The sequence below is a fragment of the Phoca vitulina genome, unplaced genomic scaffold, assembly GCF_004348235.1.
Source record: "Phoca vitulina isolate PV1807 unplaced genomic scaffold, GSC_HSeal_1.0 scaffold32, whole genome shotgun sequence".
NCBI classification, from domain to species: Eukaryota; Metazoa; Chordata; class Mammalia; order Carnivora; family Phocidae; genus Phoca; species Phoca vitulina.
In genome coordinates this window covers 10,018,367-10,045,900 of record NW_022589735.1, presented here as the reverse complement: position 1 = coordinate 10,045,900, position 27,534 = coordinate 10,018,367, and the positions used below count along the sequence as shown (strand labels likewise).

Here is a 27,534-nt window from a genome sequence, read left to right as displayed (position 1 = left end):
GTCAATGAAAATTTGTTAGAGAAAAGATGCTATATGCACAGAGTGTTTAGACTGTTTTTAAATATTGTATGAAACTTTTAAGAAGTTATCAGGTAAAGTTTTTTAAAAATAATGTTGTGTATTTGTAAATATACCCAAGACCACATGGAGTGAGCCTTTATCCCATTATGCAGATACAGAAATGACTCCCCACAACCTAGAAGTGCTTCCCCCCACATCTTCCTATCACAGTAATTGGAAGCTCCATCGTTCTAGTTGCTCAGTCAAACACAGTGAAATTATCCTTAAGCCCTCTGTTTCTCAGTCTCCACATTCAATCCACCAGTGTTGAAGCTGCCTTCATAATATGTCCATATTCTGTTTATATCTCACTAATTCTACTGTTGCCATTCCAGACCAAACCACCATCGTCTCTCAGGTGGATTATTACTAACAGGGTTCCAGATGCACCAGCTTCTTTTCTGTAACTCAAAACACCCACTTCAAAGCCTTTGCCTTTCTTCTTTAGGTATCTGCTCAACTATCACCTTCTCAGTGAGACCTTTTTGTTAACATTTCTTAAAAATGTAGACATACCCACAGCCTCAGCTTATGACCCTCTGTCTTCTTTTATTTTTTTCATAAAACTTTTCCAATTCCAACTATATATTTGTCTATCTATTGATCTATCTGTATGTGTATAGTGAATTCTTAACTCCTTAGTTCACTATAATATTCCCAGCATCCTAGAACAATAGTACTTGCATACTTGGCACAGTATATACTCAAAAATGTATTTATTAAGTGAAGAGAAATTTGTTATTTCTAAAAGTGTGGTTTGTATAACCTCCTGTGCTCTATTGAAGAGCTGAATATACAAATGTACTAATTGTCTGGCAGAAATGAAAAAGAATATTCTTTTTAAGGAACTTCATTTTTATATCTAAGTAATATGTTGGCATTTCCTTTCACATTAAAAATTCACATGAGGATTCACATTAAGATTTGGATTGAGTGGAAGTTGAAAAGACATTAAAGTCTCCCATTCCCATTACAAATGCTCAAAAATCCCAAAAGGAGAATTTTTTATATAAATAGCCAGGATAAAGAGCCAGAAGGAGAAACTTACACATGCTAGAGAGGTAGGAATCTTTCCATATGAAAAAGCTGGAATTTCTCATTCACCGGGGGCTAAATCTTGGTCCCGGATGGAGGAGCTGAGGGTTGAATGCACTCTGGTAAATGGGAGCCGAAGTTTCATAGCCCCTTACATGGCAATGTGTATTTCCAGCCTGCTAGAAGCAAGTAGCTTGCTTCAGGACATGGAATGGAAAAAAAAAAAAAAATCCATCGAGATCAAACAGATTGTAATTACAGAGCTTCAGAGCATAAATGGACACATTAACAAAACAGTTAAATAACCGCAGTCATAGTAGGAGATTTTTGTTGTTGTTGTTTTGTTTTTTGTTTGTTTTTGTTTTTTAAGTAGGTTCCATGCACAGGTGGAACCAAACATGGAGCCCAATATGGGGCTCGAATTTACAACCACAAGATCAAGAGTCAGTTACTTACCCAACTGAGCCACCCAGGGGCCCCAATAGTAGGAGGTTTTAACACAGCTCTCTTGAACTGTTAGATCAACTGAACAGAAAGATCTCTGTGGAAGAGAAAAGATTTGAACAACTAGAAAGATTGATATACTGGGCAGATATAAAACTTGCAGCCAATTAATAAAGAAAACCTGCTCTTTCAAAACACCAGATATTTATGAAGAATAAGGTATATTGTTATATTCTTTAATTCTAAACAAGTTTCCTAAAATTAATATACAGATGAACTTTTCTTATCACAACACAATTAAGTTAAACAAACGATAACAAAAGGAAAACTTAAGAAATACATACATTAAGAAATTTATAAGCATACTTTTGAAAAACCCATAGATCAAAGAAGAAAGCATTCGGGAAACCAGAAAACATTCAGTTTTAAACAATAACAAATATACCACTTTGCATGTTTGTAGCATTGAAGATAAAGCAGCACATAGAGGAAAATTAGTAACTTTAAACACATATATAAAGATTAAATTATGAAATTAATGATCTTAAGTTTTCATATTAAGAGGTTAGAAAAATAACAACAAATTAAAAGATATTAGAAGAAAGAAACTGCAAAGAGTAGGAACTAATAAAATAGAAAAATGTGATGAAAATGAAAAATAAAGTCAAAATTAGATCTATGAAAATGCAAATAATATTAACAAATATAAAATTAATTAAGGAAAAAATGCACAATTCATCAGTATTAGAAATGAGAAAAGGTGGTATAACAGATACCAAAGGTATTAAAAAGATACTATGAAAATACACTGAATACTGTCATGACAAAAATTAAAAGCAGATGAAATGGGAAAAATCTAAGAAAACATAATAGAAGGACATAAAGCCTTATAACCGTCTAAAGAAATTGTGTCAGCACATTAGAATCTTCACAAAGAAAACACCAGTTCAGACATAGGAATAGGTTCGATGAATAAATAATGCTAATATTAATCTAATTTTTCTAGTAAATAAAGGAACCCCCTACAACTCCTTATTTGAGGCTAGTATTAATGTAATATAAAAATCAATAAGGGGGGTGCCTGGGTGGGCCCGTCAGTTAAGCGTCTGCCTTTGGCTCAGGTCATGATCCCAGGGTCCTGGGATGGAGACCTGCATCGCATCAGGCTCCCCGCTCTGTGGGGAGTCTGCTTCTCCCTCCCTCCCTCCCTCCCTCTCTCTCTCTCATGAATAAATAAATAAAATCTTAAAAAATTAAATCTTAAAAAATATAAAAAATAAAAATAAAAATCAATAAGTACAATTATAAGGAAGGAAAGCTACAGTCCTTTCTTATCTGAGAACGATGAAAAACACATTTTCAAAATAAAGCAACACTGTAAACAAAGTAATACAAGGGAATAAAGTTGGCTTTGTGTCAGGATAGCCAAGGTCATTTGTCATTTAAAAATCTTATTCCCCACGTTAATAGATTACAGGTAGAAACTATAGTATCTCAGTAGATGCCTAATAAAAAACCAACAAGATAAAATTTAATGATGTATATTTACCAAAATTGATGGGAAGCATTTTTTTTTTTAAGTAGGCAGCCGGCTCAGCATGGAGCCAACACGGCTTGAATTCGCAACCCTGAGATAAACACCTGAGCTGAAATCAAGAGTCGGACACTTAACCAACTGAGCACCCAGGCACCCCTGGGAAACATCATTCTTAATGGTGAAATATTAGAAACACTTCTACAAAATTGAGAAAATCACAAGGATCTTACTACATCCGAATATGTACTGGAGACACAAAACAAAGCATAGCAGAAAAATAAATAAGAGCTGTAGAGATGAAAATGGGAGAAACATACCTACTTTAATTTGCAAATGGCGTGACTCCCTATAAAAACATGATGTAATGTAGAAGTAAAGTATGGAATTAATTTACGAATTTAGTAAGATTATTAAATATAAGATAAATACACAAAAATCAGTGGTCAGCGCAAAAATACAAAATGCCATTAACAAAGAGAATACTATTTACTGTAGCAATAGAAAACACCAAGTACATAGGAATGAATCCAACAAAAAGTATTATTAAATTTTTTTGAATGTGTCAATGAAAATATACCATGTTTGTGGATAAATTTATTCTCTTCAGGTGTCAATTCTGCTGTAAATGATTTAGAGATTCATGGAAATTCCAATAAATAGACCACCATAGCTTCTTATACTGTGGTTGGCAAATGTTTTCAAAATTTGTATTTAAGTACAAATAGATAAAATAACCAAAACTTAATTGGAGAAGGAAGAGATGGCAATAGAGGCACAGATAGAGAAAGATGAGGAGAATAATGTGGGAATCTTTCCCTAACAGAAATCAAGACCAATTTCAAAAGTACAGTACCTAAGACATTTTGACATTTATGCAAATATGGACAGATATGGACCAATAGAACAAAATACATAAACAGGTTTATGGCTACATGAAAACCTGATATCTGAGCAAGGTTTGGCAGATCAGTAGAGAAAGTTGACTTTTCAGAAAAATGTGATGATGCAGTTGGTTTACTACATATATAAAAATGAAATTGGATACCATCAGATTACTCATAAAAGTCAATTCTGGATAAAATAAAGACTGATACATAACAGACAAGACTTTTAAGAGAAAATATATGACACTATCTTTAGGACTTCAGGATTGAAATGATTTCTAAAACAGTACATACTTTGTGTCTTCTTTTGAAGGCAGAAACATGATACCTGATAGAAAGATTTGACATGGATCTTAGAATTGATCAGATTGTTAAGATTTTTTATTTGTGTGATGGTTTCCCTTAATGCTTAAGTTGTATTAGACTACATAACACATATAGACACACACAAATATATATAATATGTGTAAATGTATATATTACACATATTTGTTTTCATGAAAATGTTTCATAATTTTAAAAGAAAATTAAAACTAGAAAGGAATGGCAAAATGAGCATTATTTGTATAACTGGAAAACTCAAGACAACCTGCTAAAAAAAAAGCTCTATTAGAACAAGAGAATTTTTTTGGCCTGTTACAAAAGTATATGAAAATTTTTGCTTTTCAGTACATAAGCAGGAGCCACTTGGACACTATAAAGAAAGAAAAAAAATCCAATTATATTGAAGATAGCAAAAGATAAAATAACACAAAACTAAAAAAAGATAAAATACCTAGGAAAATACTTACAAAGGAATGTACAAGACATAAAAAAAGAAGAATTTTTATCCATGCAGAGAGTCATAAAAGTGGTTTAAATAAATGGAAAGACATTTTCGGGTTTGGGATAGGAAGAGTCAATATTATAAAATGACAATTATCTATATATAAATTTATTATGACCTGCCAAAAAATGCCAATATAATTTTCTTTCCTTTTTTTTTAATTAGACATATCAGTTTTATATCCCATGTGGAAAAATCAAGATAAGAAATTTGTTGTTAAAAAAGAAAAAACAATGGGGAGGGGAAGGGTGAACTCTATCAGATACTAATACATTTCATAATAGATAAAGCAGTTTGTGTTGGTGCTTGAATAAAGAAATAAGTCAATGGAAGAGAGAGTAAAAAAAGTAAACTTATAAGTAGGAAAAGATGTAGAAATGTAGCATATAATAAAAGCTGCACTTATAATCAGTAGAAAGAAATGAATCATTCAGTCAAAAAAATAACAGGAATCTGGGGCGCCTGGGTGGCTCAATTGGTGAAGTGTCCAGCTCTTGATTTCGGCTCAGGTCATGATCTCAGGTCATGAAATTGAGCCCCCCATTGGGTTCCACGCTGGGCATGGAGCCTGCTTAAGATGATCTCTCTCCCTCTCCCTCTCTGCCTCTCCCACCTCCCCACAAACACTTGCACTCTCTCTCTCAAAAAAAAAAAAAGTATACAAATACAACAGGAATCTGATTCTATAACATATATTACATCAGAACACACCAAAATGATTGTGTACATTGACATTTTTTGTTTTGTTAGCTTTTTTTCTTTTTCTGTCTTTAACTAGGGAATGTCTGTCATTCTAGATACAAAATCTAGAAATATTTAAGGAAAAGTCACATATAATTAACAACTCAAATATCATTGCAAGGGAAGAAATACAATGGTCAGAAGATAAATCACAATCAGTGAGAGTATTTGCAAGATACATGACAAAGTAATATTTTCCTTAGTATAAATAGAGCTCATACATATCAATATAAAAAATGACAAAAGCCCCGTTAGAAAAAATGGCATCACACAGCTCATGGAGGTCTATCCATGTCTTTTATTTAAAACAAAACAAAACAAATGCAAGCTGGTGCAGCCACTCTGGAAAACAGTATGGAGGTTCCTCAAAAAGTTGAAAATAGAGCTACCATATGATCCAGCAATTGCACTACTGGGTATTTACCCCAAAGATACAAAAGTAGGGACCCGAAAGGGTACGTGCACCCCGATGTTTATAGCAGCAATGTCCACAATAGCCAAACTGTGGAAAGAGCCAAGATGTCCATCGACAGATGAATGGATAAAGAAGATGTGGTACATATATACAATGGAATATTATGCAGCCATCAAAAGGAATGAGATCTTGCCATTTGCAACGACGTGGATGGAACTGGAGGGTATTATGCTGAGCGAAATAAGTCAAACAGAGAAAGACATGTATCATATGACCTCACTGATATGAGGAATTCTTAATCTCAGGAAACAAATTGAGGGTTGCTGGAGTGGGGGGTGGGGTGGGAGGGATGGGGTGACTTGGTGATGGACATTGGGGAGGGTATGTGCTCTGATAAGCGCTGTGAATTGTGCAAGACTGTTGAATCTCAGATCTGTACCTCTGAAACAAATAATGCAATATATGTTAAGAAAGAAAAAAAGAAGAAGAAGAATGTAGCAGGAGGGGAAGAATGAAGGGGGGAAAATCGGAGGGGGAGAAGAACCATGAGAGACGATGGACTCTGAAAAACAAACTGAGGGTTCTAGAGGGGAGGGGGGTGGGAGGATGGGTTAGCCTGGTGATGGGTATTGAGGAGGGCACGTTCTGCATGGAGCACTGGGTGTTATGCACAAACAATGAATCATGGAACACTATATCTAAAACTAATGATGTAATGTATGGGGATTAACATAACAATAAAAAAAATTAAAAAAAAAAAGAAGGATTGGGTTCAGAAACCAAAAAAAATAAATAAATAAATAAAAACAAAACAAAACAAAACAAAACAAACACAAAACTTAGCATCATTCATAGAATGCCAGTTCAGACCACAGCAATTCTCCTTTCACCTATCAGATTACATAAATCTTATCCATATTTACTTCCACTGTAAGGACCATTTCCTTCCCTTGGCAAGAAAACTCCTGCCTTCCTCCCCATTTTCTCTTACTTTATTTCAGATCGTTTTGTCACAAAAGTGCTCTATGGATAGTTAAATCTCTTAACATATGTTCTCATAGGCTCTCTGTAGTTTTCATTCCCAATTTTTTCACTGTTGTAGGTTTACATTATTTGTATCATTATTTGATCTCTCAGTGTCTAATTAGATTGTGGTTCCTGAGGACAGGGGCTGTGTCTTGTTTTGTTTTGGTTTTTTGTTTCTGTTCTTTTATGTGGCTATTGTTGTTTAACATTGTCTAACACCCTTCGTATGTGCTCAATAAAGAGCTATTAAATGATATTTTGTTAAACAGTGTGAGTATAAAGCGTTGGAATGTGTGGGGAAACATATTCTTATACATTTTTGAGAGGAGTATAAAGTGCCGCACTATTTTTGGAGGCCATGTGGGCAATAGTTTTCCAAATTTAGAGGACTGCTTGTGCCTACATTTTCAGCTCCTTTTGCCAGCTTTGAGTATAACACGTTTTAAATTCTAATTTAATTTGTATTTGTGTTTCTCTGCTTACTAGAATAGTTGAACATCTCACGTTTTTCTGAGTAGCTAAAGTTGGTTCCATTACTTAAAAAACACACAGCCAATAAAAATGATCCTAAAGACTTGAGAATGGTCATTGTTTTACATTAATAAAACAATACTTATTTTTTGGCGATTAGCATCTGGTGGCTCAGTACTTTCTTTTCCTATACATAAAAAGTGCCCTTTTAAGGTATGTTATATTTTGAAATAGTCCAAGGGTCCTAAAGTTGTGGACAAAACTGTTTGTCTTGAGATTGGTATATGACACAGTTTTGTAATTTGATTTTAGCACATTTATGAGGACTTATACTTGTAACAATGTCAAGAAAATAAAAAAACTCTAGCAGAGTTCTGTATTTTGATAAGTTAAAAGAAAGTGCATTAAGCATATATAATTTATTTACTGATGAAGACTTTCATATGGTAATTAGATTGCTCACTTTGCAATCTAATACATAAGTGGATAAAATTACATAAGTGAGGGGAAATTATAAATCACGTCATTATAAAAACACAGAACATTTTTTGATATGGCCAAAAAAATGCTTATGTGTTTTTGGATTTTGTTTTACTTGTTGAACCAGGGGAAAAGACTGGTCTATATTAACTGAACTTTGGCGTGGCGCCCTGGCTTTTCCACAAAATTGGCAATTCAGGAGTTTGTTCAGAACTGGGAGGATAATGAGGCAATAAATATGCAAAGTTAGCTCCTTGAAGGCAATAAATATTTGGGGCACCTGCTAAAGTTTTAAGTATTGCTAGCATACCAAGAATGCAGATGTCTTGTGAACTAACAAGCCTTTGAAATCAATGACATTTGCTTACATAATCTGCTGGAAATTTTGCCTGGAATAGAACCAAGGGTAGGACCAGACCTGCTTCTTCAGATATCTGCATTTCTGTTACTGGCATCAGCTGTCAGTTCTTCAGTTGAGACATCTGAAACATCTTTAACTCTTTCTCCCCTTAATTCCTCTCATAATCAGTTGCCAAATTTTACTCATTTTTCTTTTTTTCATTTTAATTTTTTTTAAATTTTTTTAAATTTTTATTTATTTTTTTATTATGTTATGTTAATCACCATACATTACATCATTAGTTTTTGATGTAGTGTTCCATGATTCATTGTTTGCATATAACACCCAGTGCTCCATGCAGCATGTGTCCTCCTTAATACCCATCACCAGGCTAACCCATCCCCCCATCCCATCTGTCTGTTACTTCTGTCATTCTTCCAGGCTTGGGCTATTGCAATACCTGCTTCTTTGGTCTTTACACTGTAACACTTTATCTTTCGGATCTGTCTCACCCATTAGTTCAGAAATCTTTATTGCCCTTTTCCTCCTAATAAGTGAACTCCAAATTTTTTTTTAAAGATTTTATTTATTTTTGACAGAGAGAGAGAGAGTGTGTACAAGCAGGGGAAGCAGCAGGCAGAGGGAGAGGGAGAAGCAGGCTCCCCGCTCAGCAGGGAGCCCAATGCGGGGCTCAGTCCCAGGACCCTGGGATCATGACCTGAGCCGAAGGCAGACTTTTAATGACTGAGCCACCCAGGCGCCCCAAGTGAACTCCAAATTACTTAGCCTTAGATTCATGAGTTTTATAGTGGTCCCTGTCTACCTTTCTCACTGTATAATCCACTTCTCTATTTCATGAATGCAAACAATCCATAATTTTCAAACTTTGTCTTTCTTAATGCTTTTTTCTTATTTCAACTCCCAGTCCCACTGATTTATATCTCTTGCAATTTTACTTATCTGTTAATGGCCAAGGCAAAAGCTATCACTTTTCTGAAATTAGACCTAAAAGTCTGGCTGGAAAAATATTTCCTTTTTTAGCTCCTTTGTACTGTTTATTGTAAATACCACTTAATTTCTAATATATACTGATTTGTACTGATATTTACAAACTGCTACACACATATCTTACTGAACAGCAGTCTCTTTGAAAACAGACTTACTGTCTGATACATTTTTTTCTCCCACACCACAATGTTGAATGCATTGTACGTTAAATGTGTTTGAATGAGTAAGCATTTGTTGTACAAATGCTCATCTCTTGGGCAGTCCTCTTGAAATTCAAAGTAGAGGATAGCTGAGTTCCAGAAGTAGAAATGAGGAATTAGTTTGGGTCAAGGAATGCAGTTGCCTTAACTGAGAGAAGAAAAAAATGTGTAGTTTTATAACTATATAAATATAAATATGGCAAGATATTTTTGGTACCTGATGATATTTTGTATTCTTATATAAAATTAACTATTAGGAAATGCAATACTTACATTACGTATCAGTTATGATGAATCTACCTTGAAATCTGGGTACAGGCTTATCCAACATTTCATGTGAGTTCTGAAGTCAGGGACTTGGAAGGGTCAAATCCAGCACTTCAGCTAGTTAAGATTATTTAATCTAAAATTCTGCTAATTCAGTAAGAAGCTAGCATATGCCCCAGGAGACATGCTGTCAAACCTAAATTTGCCTAATCTCTCTCAGCTTGCCAGAAGAGTACTTTTCAGAAGGGAGTAAAAATTTTGCTTTTCATTCTACATTGATTTGCATCTACGATAAGAAAGAAGATATATTCTAAAGGTCAGTAGACAAACAGGAAAAAGTAAATGAGAAATGAAGATAAAGGCATTACATCATAATCTAGGACTATTAGGATGGGAATACAGTAGCTAATAACAAATTGCTGTAATAGTAAAAAATAAATAAATAAATATACCCTTACTCACCCCTAGAAATCCATTGCTCCTTAAAATGTTCAAATTTAATTATTCTTTAATTAATGTTCCTTGACCCACTAAAATTGTTAATGGCCACATGTAACTACATTGTGCTCTTTTACCACACTGTACTCTTTAGGATTCCCTGTAGCCGAAGTCACAAGTATCTTCCTGAGGTATACATGCCTTGGTTAAGGTTAGAAACTACTCAGTGGGCAGGTGCTAGGGAAAACATATTAGAGCAATAGACTTGGGCTTGAATTCTTGTCATGCCAGCTACTCAGTGAATAAACTTGAGGCAAGTCAATGTGTCTGTACTAATTTTCTTCATCCCTACAATTTGGATAAGTTTTCCTTTCAAGGTTCATTGTTCGATTGTTCATGCTTTAATTGCATGGCATAGTGGTTGACACATAATACAGACAGCATGAATAATAATAATAATTAGTAGTAGTGTATTTGTTTTTATGAAAAGCTGTAATGTAAAAAGGAGATCTTCAATTTCCATTGGCCATATATGTCTCTCTTCATTCAAGGAACTGAATTCACATCCTTCAGAATTCTTACTGGATTGGCAGGAAGTGAGCTTATTATGGAGACCCTTATAGACCACTAACACAGCTTTTGCATTTGATACTTTATTTAGACAGCGATACCAGTTAGAGTAATAAGTAGTTTGTCCAAGTTAATAATCATAATGGGCCTTCAGCCAGTATAGATGTGGCAGTGTTCCCGCAACAGACTCTCTCCAAATGTAGGTTTGGATGTCAGAGTGAGTAGGTGGAAGAGGGGAAAAAATCACCCAGCTAATGAAGGGTCTTATAAGAATTGGCTTTCTGTTTCCATTTCTCTAATGTATCTTGGCAAATGTGTGGTCCAGAGTCAGGCAAGCAACCTTCCTTGAGCAGATCCTCTACAGACTTTTCAGGCTTATAATTTCTCTAAGTCAGGAAGAGGCCACATTAGTTTCTACTTGCTGTCAAATTTACAGAATATTTAGTTGCTTCTCTGATTCTCGATCACTTGGTAAGTCTGTAGACATTTATTTAATGTCAAGAATTCTTGTTGTCCAAGCACTTAAATTCTAGATGGCGAGAGCTTATATGTATTACTTAAAATTTGCCGGAAAAAGAAGGTAGTTCTGATATGTATACCTGCCATATATTGGAAAGCCACCAAAGTTAACAATCATGGGAAATATATGCTAGAATTTACTGAAGAGTCCTTTATATAGGAATAAGGTCTTAAAATTTGGGTTGCATTTGTAAATATAGATAATCTGGGGAAAGCATTTTGATAAGAAGGGATTGTGCAAAAAAGCAGAATTAACTGTTCCAATAAAAATTAGGTTGAAGTGAGTTTACAGATCACTTGAAAAATAAGATAAAAGCTTGGGTTTTTGTCCTATAGATCATGGCTTCTTACAAATTTTGAGTAAGCATCATCAGAAAACAAGTTAAAATATAGTTTCTTGGGCCTTATCTCTAGATAGTCTCTTTCAATCCACTGTGGCAGGACCCAGGACTCTGCATTTTATTTATTTATTTATTTTTTAAGATTTTATTTGTTTGACAGAGACGGTGAGAGAGGGAACACAAGCAGGGGGAGTGGGAGAGGGAGAAGCAGGCTTCCTGCGGAGCAGGGAGCCCGATGTGGGGCTCGATCCCAGGATCCTGGGATCATGACCTGAGACGAAGGCAGACGCTTAACGACTGAGCCACCCAGGCACCCCAGGACTCTGCATTTTAACTAACCCAACATCAGCATGCCCTAGGATTTTGACGTACGTGGTTCATTATTCACATTTTCAGTATCACTGCTTGTCAAGGAATACTGAAATATTTGCAAGGTGGGGTGGCACCTGGATGGCTCAGTCAGTTCAGCGTCCAACTCTTGGTTTCAGCTAGGGTCGTGATCTCAGGGTCATGAGATTGAGCCTTTCCTCAGGCTCAGCACTCAGCAGGGAGTCTCCTTGAGATTCTTTCTCTCCCTCTCCTTCTACCCTCCCACCCTGTTCTCTCTCTCTCAAAAAAAAAAAAAAAATTTTGTCTAGGAAACTAGTTTTTTGTATTAATGTATTCATAACAAGCTAAAGTAATTAAAGCATGGTTTAATAAAGCAAAAAGTTAACAGGCATGAGGCTAGTCAGACAGACGTTATCAGAGTCCAGAAGTGAGGAGAATTAACATTTGTCCTGGTTGATATAACTAGTTGTAGAAAGGACGGGATAGGTGGGAGAGCTTTAAGGAATACAGAACTAATAGAATCCAGGCATGGGTTCGCTTCCTAAGAGCAAAGAATAGTGTGTCCTAACCCCAGTAGATGATAAACCCCTTGAGGGTAGGAAGTGGATCTTACTAATTTTTATGACCCCAGCTCAGTACAGCACCCAGCACACAGTGCATTCTCAACAAGCGTTTGTTCAGTTCCTAGATAAACCTGTCTTATAATGTACAGCAAAGTCGAAAGGAATCTCACTTTCAGTACCTCTACTTATTTTTTTTTTATTTTTGACACCATGGCTGACTTGCTTTACCTTGCCTTTTGACTTCCAATAGAGGTTCATATTTAATTGTTTTATGAAAACTGAAATTTAAGTGATTAAAATTACTTAAAATCTAAAAAGTAATAAACATATTTTGATTTTTTTCCCATGAGCAGTGAACTTATATCACATCAGATACAGCCACAGAATTGTATGAAATTGTCATTTCATGGAAACATAATACACTTCCACTTAGACATTGTGACAGTTTGTTTCTTTTTTTAAAATAAAATTTTCCATATAATATATGGCTTTTAGTGGGAAATAATACACCATGACAAAATATTTAATATATTTAGCACAAAAAAGTTTACTCTTCTAAAGAACTACTGTTTACAAATCTGATCCTTTCCGAATTATGCAAAATTTGTGAGTGAATTCATAAATGTTCTCCTCTCTAACTCTTTAAACATCAAAAGGGACCATCTTCAAAATCCAAATGTTTCTCCAGCTTTCCGCAGGATATCACAAAACTTCCTGGCAGTGACTTTTAAACAAGTTGAGAAGTTTTATAAGATAAAAATATTTTTTCAGTTGACTTGACAACCATGTACAATGTTAGTGGAGAGTTTATTTGCCCAAGGCTCTTTGTCAAAATGAATTTAAACTGAGATTATTAAAATGTAGCTCAGTTGCACAGTATGAGGAGAGGTGTTGCTAATGTCTTACTTCAAGAATGTTTTCCGTACAATGCATGGGACTTGGTTTTAGAACTATATATTTGGAGGTGTATTTCTGCTATCAGAGAAGAGACATTTAAAATTATTCAGGAAACAAAAAAAAAAAAATCATATGCGTAAATGGAGAGTTTTGATCCACTCAGGTTTGGTTGTTTAGAGATCTCTCTGCTTGACCTTCGGACTGCCTGGCTCTGAGTCCCAACTCCACCATTAACCTCTACCCATTCCTCATGTATAGAAAAGAAGTCATGATAATAGAAACATGATGGGGATATTGTGAGGATCAAGTGATATCATCATTGTTAATGATTAATACAATGACTGGTGCAGATAAAGGTTCACAGTTTGTTTTATTTCAAATCTGTAGAATCAGAACTAAGCTATGTTTCTTGATAGTTCCAGATGTGTGGTTGAAAGAAAAAAAAAAAAGCCCCATCCCAATTTAATGATAATCTTTTCTGTTACAAGTTAAATAGCTTTAGGAAAATTGAACTAATGGTAAACAATGCTTGAATCATCAGATCTCTCCATGGCTAGAGCTAATTTCTTACATGAGAATCAGGATCCCAAAAGGAAAATGATCATCTGGATGAGAAGTTGTAATCTTCCCAATTTGGAAAATCACATTACACTACTTTGGGAAAATCTCCAAATTGCTAAATCTTGGAAACAAAACCTCTCCTTCTCTCAAATGGACATATTATTTAAGAAGTTTTATTGTTTCTGAAAAAGACCAGTTGCTTTCAGAAGTAATAGCATTTGTGTATGGTTTGAAAGACTGTACCATCACAGATGGAAGAGCTGAGCATGTTCCACAGGGCAAGTGGCTGTTGATAAAACAGGGTCACCCAGCAACGTGTGTTGCCGCCAGAATTCCTCCCTTGTGGAGGTGAGACAGTGATCCTGGCAAGGACTGCGTCCAAACCGTACTGTTAGAAATGCATTAAGGCATTTTATTCAATTTGTGAGATTCTGCCTTATTTGCAATTTCTTTTTTTTTAAGATTTTATTTATTTATTTGACACAGAGAGAGAGCACAAGTAGGCAGAGTGGCAGGCAGAGGGAGAGGGAGAAGCAGACTGAGCAGAGAGCCTGACACAGGGCTCGATCCCAGGACCCTGGGGTCACAACCTGAGCCGAAGGCAGATGCTTAACTGACTGAGCCACCCAGGCACCCCAGCAATTTCTTTTCTTAATTTAACATCAAAGCAAAGTAAATTCTTGCCGTTATTCTTTACTTGGTTTTTCCTTAAAGTCCACAACTTCCCCCAAAGCAACTTCTACAAATAACAGCAAATTTCACATAATGATGTTTTATCTTTTTGTGCTTTTTGACAAGTTAGAATGATGAGGTTTCTCTGATTTCTTGCCCATTAAAAGAATCATTATGGGTTCCTACTATATTCCAGGCACCGTGCAGGCATTTTACATCATCCTCATGTAATTTTCCTAACAACCAGTTGGGAAAGTATATTTCATAAATGAGGAAACCGAGGCACATTTCTTTATTATTATTTACTTGTCTCTAGACCCATGAATAAGGGGGCGGGAGATACAGAATTCACATCTCTTTCAACTTCAACATCTTTCACCGCACCTCCCAGTAACTAAACTGGTCCATACCTACTCCACATCACCTCTTACTTTTCCTCTTTATCATTAAAATATGAAAAACATTTATCTTCCTAATCTGTCAGTCATCCTATTAATGTGTGTTGATACAGACCTTAAAGACATTAATTAGAATAGGAGTGAAAAATATGATTCAACATAGAGCTGAATTTTTCTAACATGAAAATATGGAAAATGATATTCAGTCATATATTTTCAGTTTTATTTAGACCAGAATTTTTGGAGTCTTCAAAAGTTAGTAAACAGTGATTTCCTCATTCATTATTTTTAACTCAGAAGTTAATTACTTATTCCAGCCATATCATTTTCTTCTTTCAAAACATGTTAAATATAACAATTTTGATTCAAAGTTTTAATTCATCTCAATGAAAAAGTAATTTGATCATCATGAAAATTTTTATTTCGATTTGAGAACACATACGTAGTCTAGTTGTGATTTCCCTTAGCAGCTTCCACAACAATTCTTTTACTAACATTTTAAAATATAATGTAGATATTTTAGCTATTTGTTATTTTTACTATAAAGGACTACTTTATTATCTAGATCATACAGAATGAGAAAAGGGAACCCTTGACTATCCTGCCATCATTTCAAACTTGGCCTGTACAAAATCAAACCTTTCCTCCTCCTGTGTCTTCACTGTTAACCTTCACTATGAGAATTCAGTGTGGATTATATGAACGTTTTCCTGCAATAGAAGTGGTTCTACATGGTGACTTGATTCAGCATTTAAGTACGGTTTATAGAGTATGATTCCAGTATGCCATGATCTTAGAGAGATGAGCAAGTTCCTACCCTCAAGAAGTTGCAACATTAACCAGAAGTTAAAATGGATAATGCAATGTAGAAAATGCAGTAACAGTGTTGTCCGCAGAATCCGATGGTAGGACAGAGTACACATACATAAGATGGAAGTTAGTGAAAGAAAACCTCATGAAGGTAATCAACAATATCCTTGAAGATGAAGTAGAATTTATCCAGGCAAAGACATTGAAGGAGAGACACCTTGGACAGGGCAGGAGAGGGAATGGAATTCGTAGATGCCAAATGTATCGCGGCCTGTCACGTGATTGATTCTAGAGCCGGCCACCTCACTACAGACTTCACCACTTCCCACTCTCTCACTGTAGAACCTTGGGAAAGTTATTTCTGATCAGCAAAAATGGGGTTTTAATGGTCCCTACCTCGTAGAGTCTTTAATTCCAGCTTATAAACCCGTTTGTATGGTGTGTGACACACAGAAAATGCTAAATGACAATTAATTGTAAAAGAATAAGAAAGAACATACTGTTTGCAACACGAGAAATCATTTACTGAAAAGAAAATGCAGTAAAGGATTTGGAAGAAGATAAAGAGACTTTGTACCATGTTAGAGAGCTGGGAAGTGCCATAGGGGTAATGGGGAAGGTAATGGCAGTGGGTTGTGTTTTAAATTAACTTCACTGGGGCAGAGTAGAAGAAAAAGAGAGAATGTTGGTAAAGATTAGAGCCCCGGAACCCAATAACGCCGTAATAATTGTTGAGACTAAATACTTTATAATCCTTTTTAATAGTAACAAAGGAATTGAAAGGAGGTGACAGATGAGAGAAATATTTGGGAAGTAGAACTGGCAGGACTTGCCCTCTCACACGGAGTAAATAAAATAGCCTGGGGGGATGATGATCTGAGAGAAGGGATAAATGACCTGAAGATTCTTGATTTGGCAGACTGGGTGGCCAGCAAAGGCACAAAGAAGAGAGTGAAGGAAAAAGAATATAGGAGTAAGTAGAGGTTTGAAAGAGAAAATAGTGAGAGCAGTTTTTCCACATACTGAATTTAACATTCTCCTAGTACATCCATTTGGAGATAAGTCAGATTTTTAAATAGAGTTTCAACTTAAAGCAACAGCTTCAAGATTCACTAGAAAAAATAAAGATGGCCAGGAATGGGAAGGTTTCCCAGGGACAGTTTTTGTTATATGATGAGTGGAAGAAGGCAGTCTAATGAAGCAGATGGGGAAAATAATAGTTTTAATGTGGTTTCAGATTTGATAGAAGGTATGAATAAAAGATATCCAGGCAAGAACAAGAATTTTGTATGGTTGAATAGAAACTTAACTATTTCTATGTGTTTCATATATACTACTCTGTGAAAAATTTATCTACAGATCATTTTGATAAAGGTGACTAAATATGTTATTTACCAGATAGATTGGGAAAATGTTTTTTACTAAATAAAAATATTTACCTTTAACAAAATAACAGAATTTTAAAAAATAAATCAATCTGAAACCTGGTTTTATTTTTGATCTTTTAAACCAATTCATCTCCCATTATTTTAAGTATTTATCTGTTATTTTATTGCCATTATAAAAAGTTAAAACATACTTATCTAATGTAATTTTTTATTTTAATTATATTCTGAATCAGCATGGGCATTAATCATGACAATGACCACCCATCATGTGCTGATGGTCTTCATATCATGTCTGGTGAATGGATTAAAGGACAAAATCTTGGTGATGTTTCATGGTCCCGATGTAGCAAGGAGGATTTGGAAAGATTTCTAAGGTACTGAGGTCATTTACTATTGTTGTATTGTCATTGTTTACCTGTGCCTGCTTCTGCTACCCACCAGGGAAGGTGGCACGGTAGAGTGGGGAGGACACCAGATTAAGGATCAAGGCAGTCGGTTCCAATGCTGGCTCTCCCACTGACTCATAGTGTGATTTGGAACATATTATTTAACCCATCTGCTTCTTAGTTTCCACATTTTCTTATAAAAGAATGAGCAAGATGATTTGTAAGATTGGAAAATTATCTGTCACAGTATTTAATTGCCTCTTCAAAATTTCCCCGTGGAAACATTCTCATTGCTCATCACTCAGCACATCCGTTATCACAAAGAACCTCTTTAACAAAAGCTCCACTCTTCCATTGTGATATTTCTAAACTCTGAATTTTTTTCATTAATACATCGTTGTCACCATTATAATAGTCCTCATTCTCGTCTTTCCCACTTTCAACAGCGGGAGCAGTTTCTCTCTGGTTGGAAAAAGAAATGAAAAATATTATTATTGTTTTATTTTTCATTTTAAAGCCCTTGTTATTTACTTATCCCTTTGGTATTAAAGGAGCAGTTGAAATAGTACGTGATATACAAAGTGAGTGAGAGATGCTTCAAGTATGCACAAGTCTCACGAAGGTAGAGAGGAGCACCTAGCTAGCTAAGTTCACTGTACAGATAAATTTTATTCAGGTTTCCATACCATTTCAATTGGCAAGCCTATTTTTTCTGTTCAATGAATATTAAAATCCACCAAAATACAATGTTTTCTACCATACCATAACTCTGGTGTGAGGTATGTGCAGTACATTCTGTGAATGATGTAGAGAACAGCATGCAGAACCTGTAATATCTAATCTCACCACCTCACTGCAACAGTAACCCTTGAGTAGTTCCTAAGGAACATGCGTGATATTGTATGGCCTTCACAAGAATCAGATGCATGATAAAATTAAATGTCACCTCGTAAATGGCAGTTGTATTACAATGTCAAGTACTAAAATATCGGTACTATTAATACTCACTCGACAGAGCCTTCCATATATTCTCTCAGCCCCCAAATATAATTGAGTCTTACCTTTACACATTATTTTTGGGCAAGTTACGCTCCTGGTCTGAGCTTCTTCATCTTATAAGTGTGTATAATAATAATCACCTTACCGTGTTATGTAGATTAGCTGAAAGACCTATGAGAGACCTTTATAATCCAAAACATTCTGTTAACTTGAATATTATTATTATTAGGATTATCTTATATAGTTGTACCTAAATGATTCTCATATAGGGGATGATTTCTATGGATATTCGGTAGAACGTATTTTTAACATTATAAAAATGTTTCCTGTTGCTATGCTAATTATAACAAGTTTTTACATGAAATTCAAAATTTTACACACATCTGCATTTTGCCAGGTCGAAGGCCAGTAACTGCTTGCTACAAACAAACCCCCAGAGTGTCAATTCCGTGATGGTTCCCTCCAAGTTGCCAGGGATGACATACACCGCTGACGAGCAATGTCAGATTCTCTTTGGACCATTGGCTTCCTTTTGTCAAGAGATGCAGGTAAGGGTTGTGTCCAGATGCGATTTTTTAAGTGTATGTTCACATTCATTGTTTAGAAGCATCGATTGGAGGTGGGAGAGGTAACTTTATTTCAGAGTTTGTGGCTCTTTTGAGAGCACCCCAATCTTGGAAAGAGAGATTTTCTAAGAAAAGGTTATTGCATTTTTTCCCCTAGCACTTTTGGAAGTGATAGAAATAAGGTGTGGACATTTAATCTAAGTCAGGAAGGAATGACCCAAGAATTTCAATTTCAAAAATGGGCACTGAAGTCAAGGAAGTATTTATATTGTGCCAGTTCAGTGCTTCTATTTTAAATCTCTTACTTTCTTACATGGTAGGTAACTGGGTGAAAATATAGTGGAAAAGATACATGAACATGTAATTGGAGAGGAAGAATTATATTTTTTAACCCTGAAAATAAAGTGTTAAAAATATGTTCTACCAGAACAAAAACTAGAGAGTACATTTTTAAATAGTTGAACTACAGGAAAGGGGTAAATATATGATGGTAAACTTTGTAATATCTATATATTAATATGCAAATGGTCACTAATTATTCAGAGAGGCAAATGGTACCAGTCTAGAAAATATGAAGTCTGAAAGATTGAGCAAAATGACCTTCTTAATTGATATAAGAATTTTAGCTCTTCTTACTTTCCCTTCTTTCTTTTCTTTTTTCTTTTGGCTGCCCATCCCCTACTTGCCCATCTATTCCCATCTATTCCCAACACACACACACACACACACACACACACACACACACACACTTTGTATTGCAGGAATAAACTGATAGTCATGCTTAGAGTTAGTTGGTAGTTGTATTTCATTCTACCTAAGTTTCTATGATTGCCTCAAAGGACTTTGGCTTTGTTGAAGATAATGCTGTTTTGAAGTACTAGCAGCATAATTAAAATCCATTATAAGTAAAAAAGCATACGGCATTATGAAATATTTGATGCTTTCTCTTCTTTGTAGTTCTTATCCAAGGAGTTTTTTACTTACCATTTTCTTCTTATCCATTTCCCACACTGGTGGGTAAGCTCCAGGAGGGCAGAGAGCATTTCTCCAGCATCTAGCCCAGCGGCTGGCACATGGTAGGCATTCAGTGAGTGTTTGACTTAAGATTAATATAAGTGAATGTATGAAGGAGTTGGAGCTGCCTTAAATGTGACATGTCAAAAAATGTGTAGACTATAGAATCCATCTGGCAATAGTGGAGCTCAAAAGGAACTGATGGCAGGGTGGCTGGGTGGCTCAGTCAGTTAAGCAACTGATCTTGGTTTTGGCTCAGGTCCTGATCTGAGGTTGTGAGATCGAGCCCTGCGTCAGGATCCATGCTCAGTGTGGAGTCTGCTTGAGATTCTCTCTCTCTGCCCCTCCTCTCTCTCTCTCTCTCTCACACACACACACACACAGGCATAAATCTTTAAAAAAAAAAAAAAAAAAGGAACTGCTGGTGTAGGTGTGTGATTGTGAGCTGGTTCCCAAGGGTTTGTATGTGGCAAAGTTATAGGTCCTTGAGACTTAGTCTCAGGTGTGATGATTCAGTAGTAGGCAACTTGGCTCTGCACAATCTGCCCGATACCTCCCTGACCTTCTTGTTCACTGTTCTCATTCTGGGCCTTCAGACAATCAAAAAAGTGGGTTATAGTCTTCTTTCTTAAATCTTCATGGCAAAACGAGTGTTTTGAGGTACATTTCCGTGTGCTGAGATTAGCATTGTTTTGGAAAACAGACTAGGCTCTTTCTGCTCCCCATTGTAGTATTATGTGGGAGGTAGTTTCAGTTCACGCGATATAGAGGATTGATAGTGCTGATAAATGTAAAATTTTCATGTTTTAGAAGGCACCCCAAGTGTTAGAAAAACTCTGCAAATGATCAACCGCAAACATGATTTTGGTAAATTTTAGATTATTTTTCACAAGCATTGTATTTAAGAGCTTTTAGAAATTATTTTATATTGCAGTTAGTTAAATCGTACTAATACCATTCTACAATATTTTGAACTCTCAAAAAATGCCTCATAGTACATTAATTATTTATATTTGTGATCTAATTTGATTCCTATAGATATTATATGCCATAGTTATTACTCGGCCCTGTTTTACAACAAATTTTACAAACAAAATTTGAGGCCTGTAGAAGTTAAATAACTGTTAAGTTCTTATACCTATCAGGAGGGAGGGTTAGGTGCAGATCCAAACAATGGAGTACATCCTGACCACTGTGCTTTACTGCCTCTTAGGGAACTCAAACTTCTTTAAGGGTTAAAATCATAGATCAGATCCCAGGGTGCCTGTGTGGTTCAGTCGGTTCAGTGTCTGACTCTTGATTTCATCTCAGGTCATGATCTCAGGATCATGAAACTAAGCCCCACATTGGGCTCTGCACTGAGCATGGAGCCTGCTTAAGATTGTCTCTCTCCCTCTTCCTCTGCCCTTCCCTGACACCCCCATCACATGCTCTCTCTGTGTCTCAAAAAAAAAAATCATAAATCATATCCTGTTTATTTAACTGACTTTGTTTCTTCTGCTACAGCATCTGCGTCATCAGGGTTAAGAAATATCTTAATTGACTTATTTTATTTTTCTAAGCTATTCTCCTCTATTATATGTTATTTCTCACTAACCTACCTGCATGGAGTTTCTTCCATCTCTGAAAATGTAAGTGTTTATTACAGGATTTTGAATCTGTATTTCTCAGTGTCCTAGGATGTTGCTGTATTTTTAACTAGGCATTTTGTAAATAAAATTAAGTTTCAGGTATTCAGAAATATTCTTTTTTTACCCTCAAGTTTTATGTGTCTGACATTTTTATTGATAAAATCAGTTTTTTCTTTATTTATATCTGTGTGTAATATTTCTTAAAGATTATTTTTAAAACAATCCTGAAAGAATTGGACTGCTGTGGAAAAGCAACACCTCTGGGTCAGGGTTTGATTGGAGAACACTGGTTGGAGGGCCATGAACCCAGTCTTTAATAATGCTTCTGCCTCTTATTAGTTGTGTAGCCTTAGTCAAAAATTTTTTTCTCTTTAAGACACACTCTATAAAACAAAAAGTTGGACTATGTTATCTTTCTGAGTCTTAGAGCTAAGAGAATGGACCTCTGTGATTCCACAATCATTTTCTGATACAACTCCTGAAAATCATGAGTTCAATTCCAAATTAGTGCAGAGTACAAAGTGTAGTGCCTAGATCAATAGAGCCATTGAAGAGATTATTTACAAATATAGTCACTGGTTTATAAATATTTCTTTGAGTTCCAACTACTTTTCAAGCACAGCTTTGTACACTAATAATAGAGCAGGAAACAAAGACCCCACCTTTCATGGAGCTTACATTTTTGTTGCAAAAAACAGGCGAAAACATTTATAAATACATTTTAGCAAATACATTTATAACATGTCAGTTGGTAATAAATGTTTTGGAGAGGTGTAAAACCAGGTAAGAAGAATAAGGAGTAAAACCAGGGATTGGGAGGGTAGGAGTGATGTTATTTTCTATAGGGTGATCTGGGAAGGCCTCCTGGAGAAAGTGACATTTATTTTGAGATCTGAAGGCAGTGAGAGAGCAGGCTATGCATTTATTGTGGGAGGAATATGGAAAGAGAAAAGAGAAAGCAGAATGCCCTGGAATGAAGTTTTAGTCATGTTTCAAGTTTAAGATGCTCATTAAATATCCAGCTAGAGCTGTAAGTTGGTCCGGGATAGATATTTATGTGGAAGTCATCAATAAGTAGGTGATATTGAAGATGTGATACTAGATGACTACAGCAGGAATGGAGTTAGATAAAAACGACAAGGGAGAGACAGAGAAGTTGGTGACTACCATATTTGGAGACGAGGAACATAAGGAGAAACCAACAAGTAAAACTCTGAAGACATCTGTTGGTAGGAATGGAACCAAGAGAAAGCAAGATCATGGAGGCTCAGTGAAGACATTTTTCAAAGTGGAAATGAAAAGGCGGAAAAGAGCGGAGTAAAAAGAAGTCTGAGAATATGTAATTTATTTATTTTTCCCACAAGATTTGGTACTCTGTGAGTTGGAGCCATCTGGAAATCCCTGAACATGTAAGTGTCAGGAGGTATAACTTAAAAATATAAGGGAAATAGTTGTGAAGTGTAGAATATTGGAGAGTTTTCCTGGTTAAGCCACACACGTGGATACACATGCAGTCACCACATCTGCTAGTCAGTCATCCAGCCTTTATAAACAAAACAAGTCTCTTAGAACAGGCTTGGTAACATCGAAGAAATTATCTATCAGTCCTTTTTATTACTGTTCCTCTGGCACCTAAAACAGTGCTCAAAAAATATATGTTAAATGAAGAAGTGAACCAGTTGAATGATGGAATAATGATTCTAAATTTTCACTCATAGTCAAGTCTTGGATGTATCATACATCAGGATAGCATTAAGATAAACTAAATGTTATTCAGTATTAACTCAGTGATTACACAAAAACCAACTATAAGTACAGATGGCTTATGTTTCACATCTTATATGTGAGTTAATCAGGCATCCTATGATCATCCCATTTCCCATCAATTATAAATAAGTATCAGGTTGCATGGAGTGAGGATTCATAGCAACTCTTCTACATGTGTGTCTCTGGTAGAGTCTTAGAGACAATGGCAGTTGGTCCATAGTATTTGAATTAGCTAAGAAATATGGCTTTCCATATGTGTAAACAGATAGTTATACACAAGTGCTAGAGACTCCAACATTACATACATGCTGATCTAATTAATGATGTAAATTTACCCTTAGGATCGTAACTTACATCTGCAAAATGTTTAAAGGAATAGACATCTGTTGAGGCATAAAGACAATGTTTAAATGATTGTGAAACAACTCAACCTCCAGTAATAATAGCTCACTCTTCTGACTTAATGTGCTAACTTCTTGAAGGCTGGTTCCTGAGTCCTAAGTAGTTGGTACTTCTAGGCCATCTGGCATCTTGTGGCTGAGCCAGCTCCAAACAGCATCAAGTCATCATAGTAGCTTCCTGAACTTACTTACCCTGGCTCAGAATTCAGAAGTATGGGTGTTTTCCTAGAAACAGTAAGGAGTGGCTGCATGAGAGTTGCATTTTTTTGAGTGAGAAGGAAGTATGCTAAAAACCTGAAGACCTCCAGGAAACCTAAGGATCTGCCTTTGGTTTTGGAGTAGGCACATAGTGAATTGGATGTATATTATATCATATAGAAAGCTTCCTGCTTTGATCAAATCATATGGTGACTTAAAAAAGTAATGAAGAAAGTTCCAGTTTCACATTTTTCTTATATTGAATTGGTACATCAAAGGCAGTAGACTTCTAAAACCTCTCATTTGATCCAGTGAAGAGGCTGCCATTGAAATGAGGTAGATTATGAAGAATTCTAAAAGGCTGAGTCTTTGATCTGGCCTTGTGAAATTCCAGAGGCAACAGGAATTTGGACTTGAAAAGACATGGCATCAAATAGCCCTCGATGGCTAGTAATTGTTAGGGCAATTAAGATAGCATCACTGATAAAACATGTTGTCAAGATTGATGAAGTTGCCAGGTTAGCCTGGTGATGGGTATTAAAGAGGGCACATACTGAATGGAGCACTGGGTGTTATACGCAAACAATGAGTCATGGAACACTACATCAAAAACTAATGATGTAATGTATGGTGATTAACATAACATAATAAAATAAAAAAAAAAGATTGATGAAGTTGCAAATTTTAAATCCTTCCTTCCTATAAGAGCAGTAAAACTATGGTGGGTTAGAACTACCAGGAATTGATTCTGAATGTGTCGTATTCTAATCAAAGCTAAATCTTATCCTTCGAGCTTTAGCACTGCCTTGTCTGTGAGGACATGAGTTTCATGGCAACTTACTTGACCACATAATCCAGCTACTTCTTTTCCTAGAACTCATTTTTTCCCATGACTTTTTATTGACATGGGCTTTTATCTTTTTAAGTCCCTATCTTTGTAAATTGCCTATTTACATTTTCACCCATTTTTTCAGTTTTCTGGCTTTTTTCTTGCTGATTTGCTGTTCTATGTTCTAGGTAAAAATTCCTTTTGCCTTAGCAGTAGTGTGTTTGTTGTGTGTGTACTAACTTTTTATACACTGTCCTTTGTCTCTTAATTTTGAGGTGGATGAATCCATCAAATTCTCCCATGAAGGTTGTGCTATTTATATTTTTTGTTTGTTTCCTTGTTTTTCCATCTTCTACGCATTCTTCCCTACTTTGGAATTAAAATCTTATATAGTACCTTCCCTTTCTTTTAGCTTAAATATTTCTTTAGCACCAGAGACATTTTGGATTTGTTTTTTAATTTATTCATGCAGAGAATTATATATATTAAATAATGTTGATTTATATTACTAGGTATATACACACAGTTTTTCATTTGCTTGATCCTTTTTTCCTTTTCCATTTTATTATGACTTGTGCCTTAAAATCTATTTTGTCTGGCATTAAAACTTCTATTCTGGCTAATATTTTCCATACCTCTATCTTCAGCCTTTCCAGATATAAATATACCTATGGCTATGGATCTAGGTATAGATATGTCTACTAGAGAAAAGCAGTATTTTTCTGTTTAAACCAATGTAATAGGGTTTTTTTTTTTTTTTGGTATTTTCATCAGCTAATTTAACATTTTTGCATTTATTTAAATTAGTTTTATTTGGAATTTTAATTCTGTCAACCTGTTTTGTGTTAGTGTTTCATATTTATATTCTATTTTTCTTCTTTTTCTCCTTTACCACTTCGTATTAGAGAAACCATGTTTTCCCCCTGCATTCAAAAATCATACATTCATTATATGCTTTTATGTGTATCAGGAATCAGTCTTTTTCTCTCATGGTAAATAGTATTCCACTGGTAGATAACCTATTTTCTTTATTAACTCACCCCTTAGTAGACATCTGGGATGTTAGCTATTATGAGTAAGGCTACTCTGATCATTTGTGAATAAATATTTGTGTAGACATGTTTTGTTCTGCAATATGAGTACATTAACACATTATATATTAATACATTAATTTCTTACAAACTGTGGCCTGGGGACTGGCTCCCTGCTTTTGTAAATAAAGTTTTACTAGAACACAGTCACCCCCATTTGTTCATATGTTCTCTTTGGCCACCTTCAAGCTACAGTGACAGTGTTGAATAGTTGCAACAGAGACCATATGGCCACAAGCCTAAAATATATACTCTTTGGCACTTTACAGAGTAAGTTTGCTGACCCTGTTGCAGGTACTCCGAATTCTGTTATATTCCTCTAAAGAGTATCTCCTCTCCGCACTCATCCACAACCCCTACCCCTCCCCAGAGAATTAAGTGTTAGATTCAAACTGGAAACTTTGTCTTACCCACCGTGGACAACAGCTCATATCTTCAGTCCACTTTTTCCTTATCTGGCCTATACGGAGTGTGTTCTCTGGATGTGTGGGTCAGGTGCAAGCTGATGACAGGCTTCTCTCTCTTCTTTTTGAGATTGGCCAGTCAGTTTTTGACAGCTTTCACCACAGCAGTGTCTGTCTTCACGAGTCTAAAAAGATGGCATGTTTCTCACTGTTGCTTTAGCCATTTAGTGTCATGCCATGACCACAGCCCATGGTCAGATCAAAGCTACAAAGGTGGTAAATGCAACTTGTGCCAATCCCTCCAGCTCCCCTAAAAAGTTCACCTACCTCTGTTCATTCTCCAGAACCAGCAGGTGGTTGTTTTTTGTATTCTGCCCACAAATGATTGTTGTGATCTACAAGATGGTTGGCCTTGGGGAACTGACTCCACCATTGCAAAAGGGGAATCTTTTTATTTTTTCTCTCTCTTTCATACTAGGGATTTCTGCATCATTTTTCTTTGAAATATTTCAGAGAGTTCCTTTTTACTTTACATTCTTTTTCTTTTCTTTGGAGCTTCATTAACTAGGTCCTGAAAATCTTCCTTTCTCTACATTTCTTCTCACTCCTGACTCTCTTTCATACTTTCTGATGTGTTCTGTTCAGGAGTCCTTGCAGCTTGCCGCCTTATTTTTTTGGCTGGGCTTGGACTGCATTTTTCCCCATGTCTGCTACTCAACTTCTGCCACTAAAGATCTTGAAATATTTGGAGTAGAGGAGGGAAAAGAGAAAAAACATCAAGCTTATTTGACTGCCAGGGGCCAAATCTTCTCTGTTAAAGGATAAAGTTTTTGAGATGTAAATGAGCTACATTTCTAGTATTTTTCCCCCTATGAGGAAGTTTTATAACATAGGCTAAAATCCAATTATTGTTGCTTTCCATATTCAACATTTATTTAGACTTATCCTCATTTTTATCAGTCTCTTTGCTCACTGTTGTTTTTCAGTCCTTTCCTATGAGATCATATTCCTTCTTGAAATACATCAG

General features: G+C 35.6%; 1 protein-coding gene across 1 annotated transcript in view; it reads left to right on the top strand.

Annotated features, from left to right (window-relative positions):
• Nucleotides 1-27,534, top strand: part of ADAMTS19 (ADAM metallopeptidase with thrombospondin type 1 motif 19) — a 250,382-nt gene that overhangs the window by 121,287 nt on the left and 101,561 nt on the right. The window contains exons 9-10 of the mRNA XM_032425158.1: nucleotides 17,455-17,595; nucleotides 19,004-19,154. Coding sequence (XP_032281049.1) covers nucleotides 17,455-17,595; nucleotides 19,004-19,154 — 292 coding nt within the window. The remainder of the gene's footprint in view (nucleotides 1-17,454; nucleotides 17,596-19,003; nucleotides 19,155-27,534) is intronic.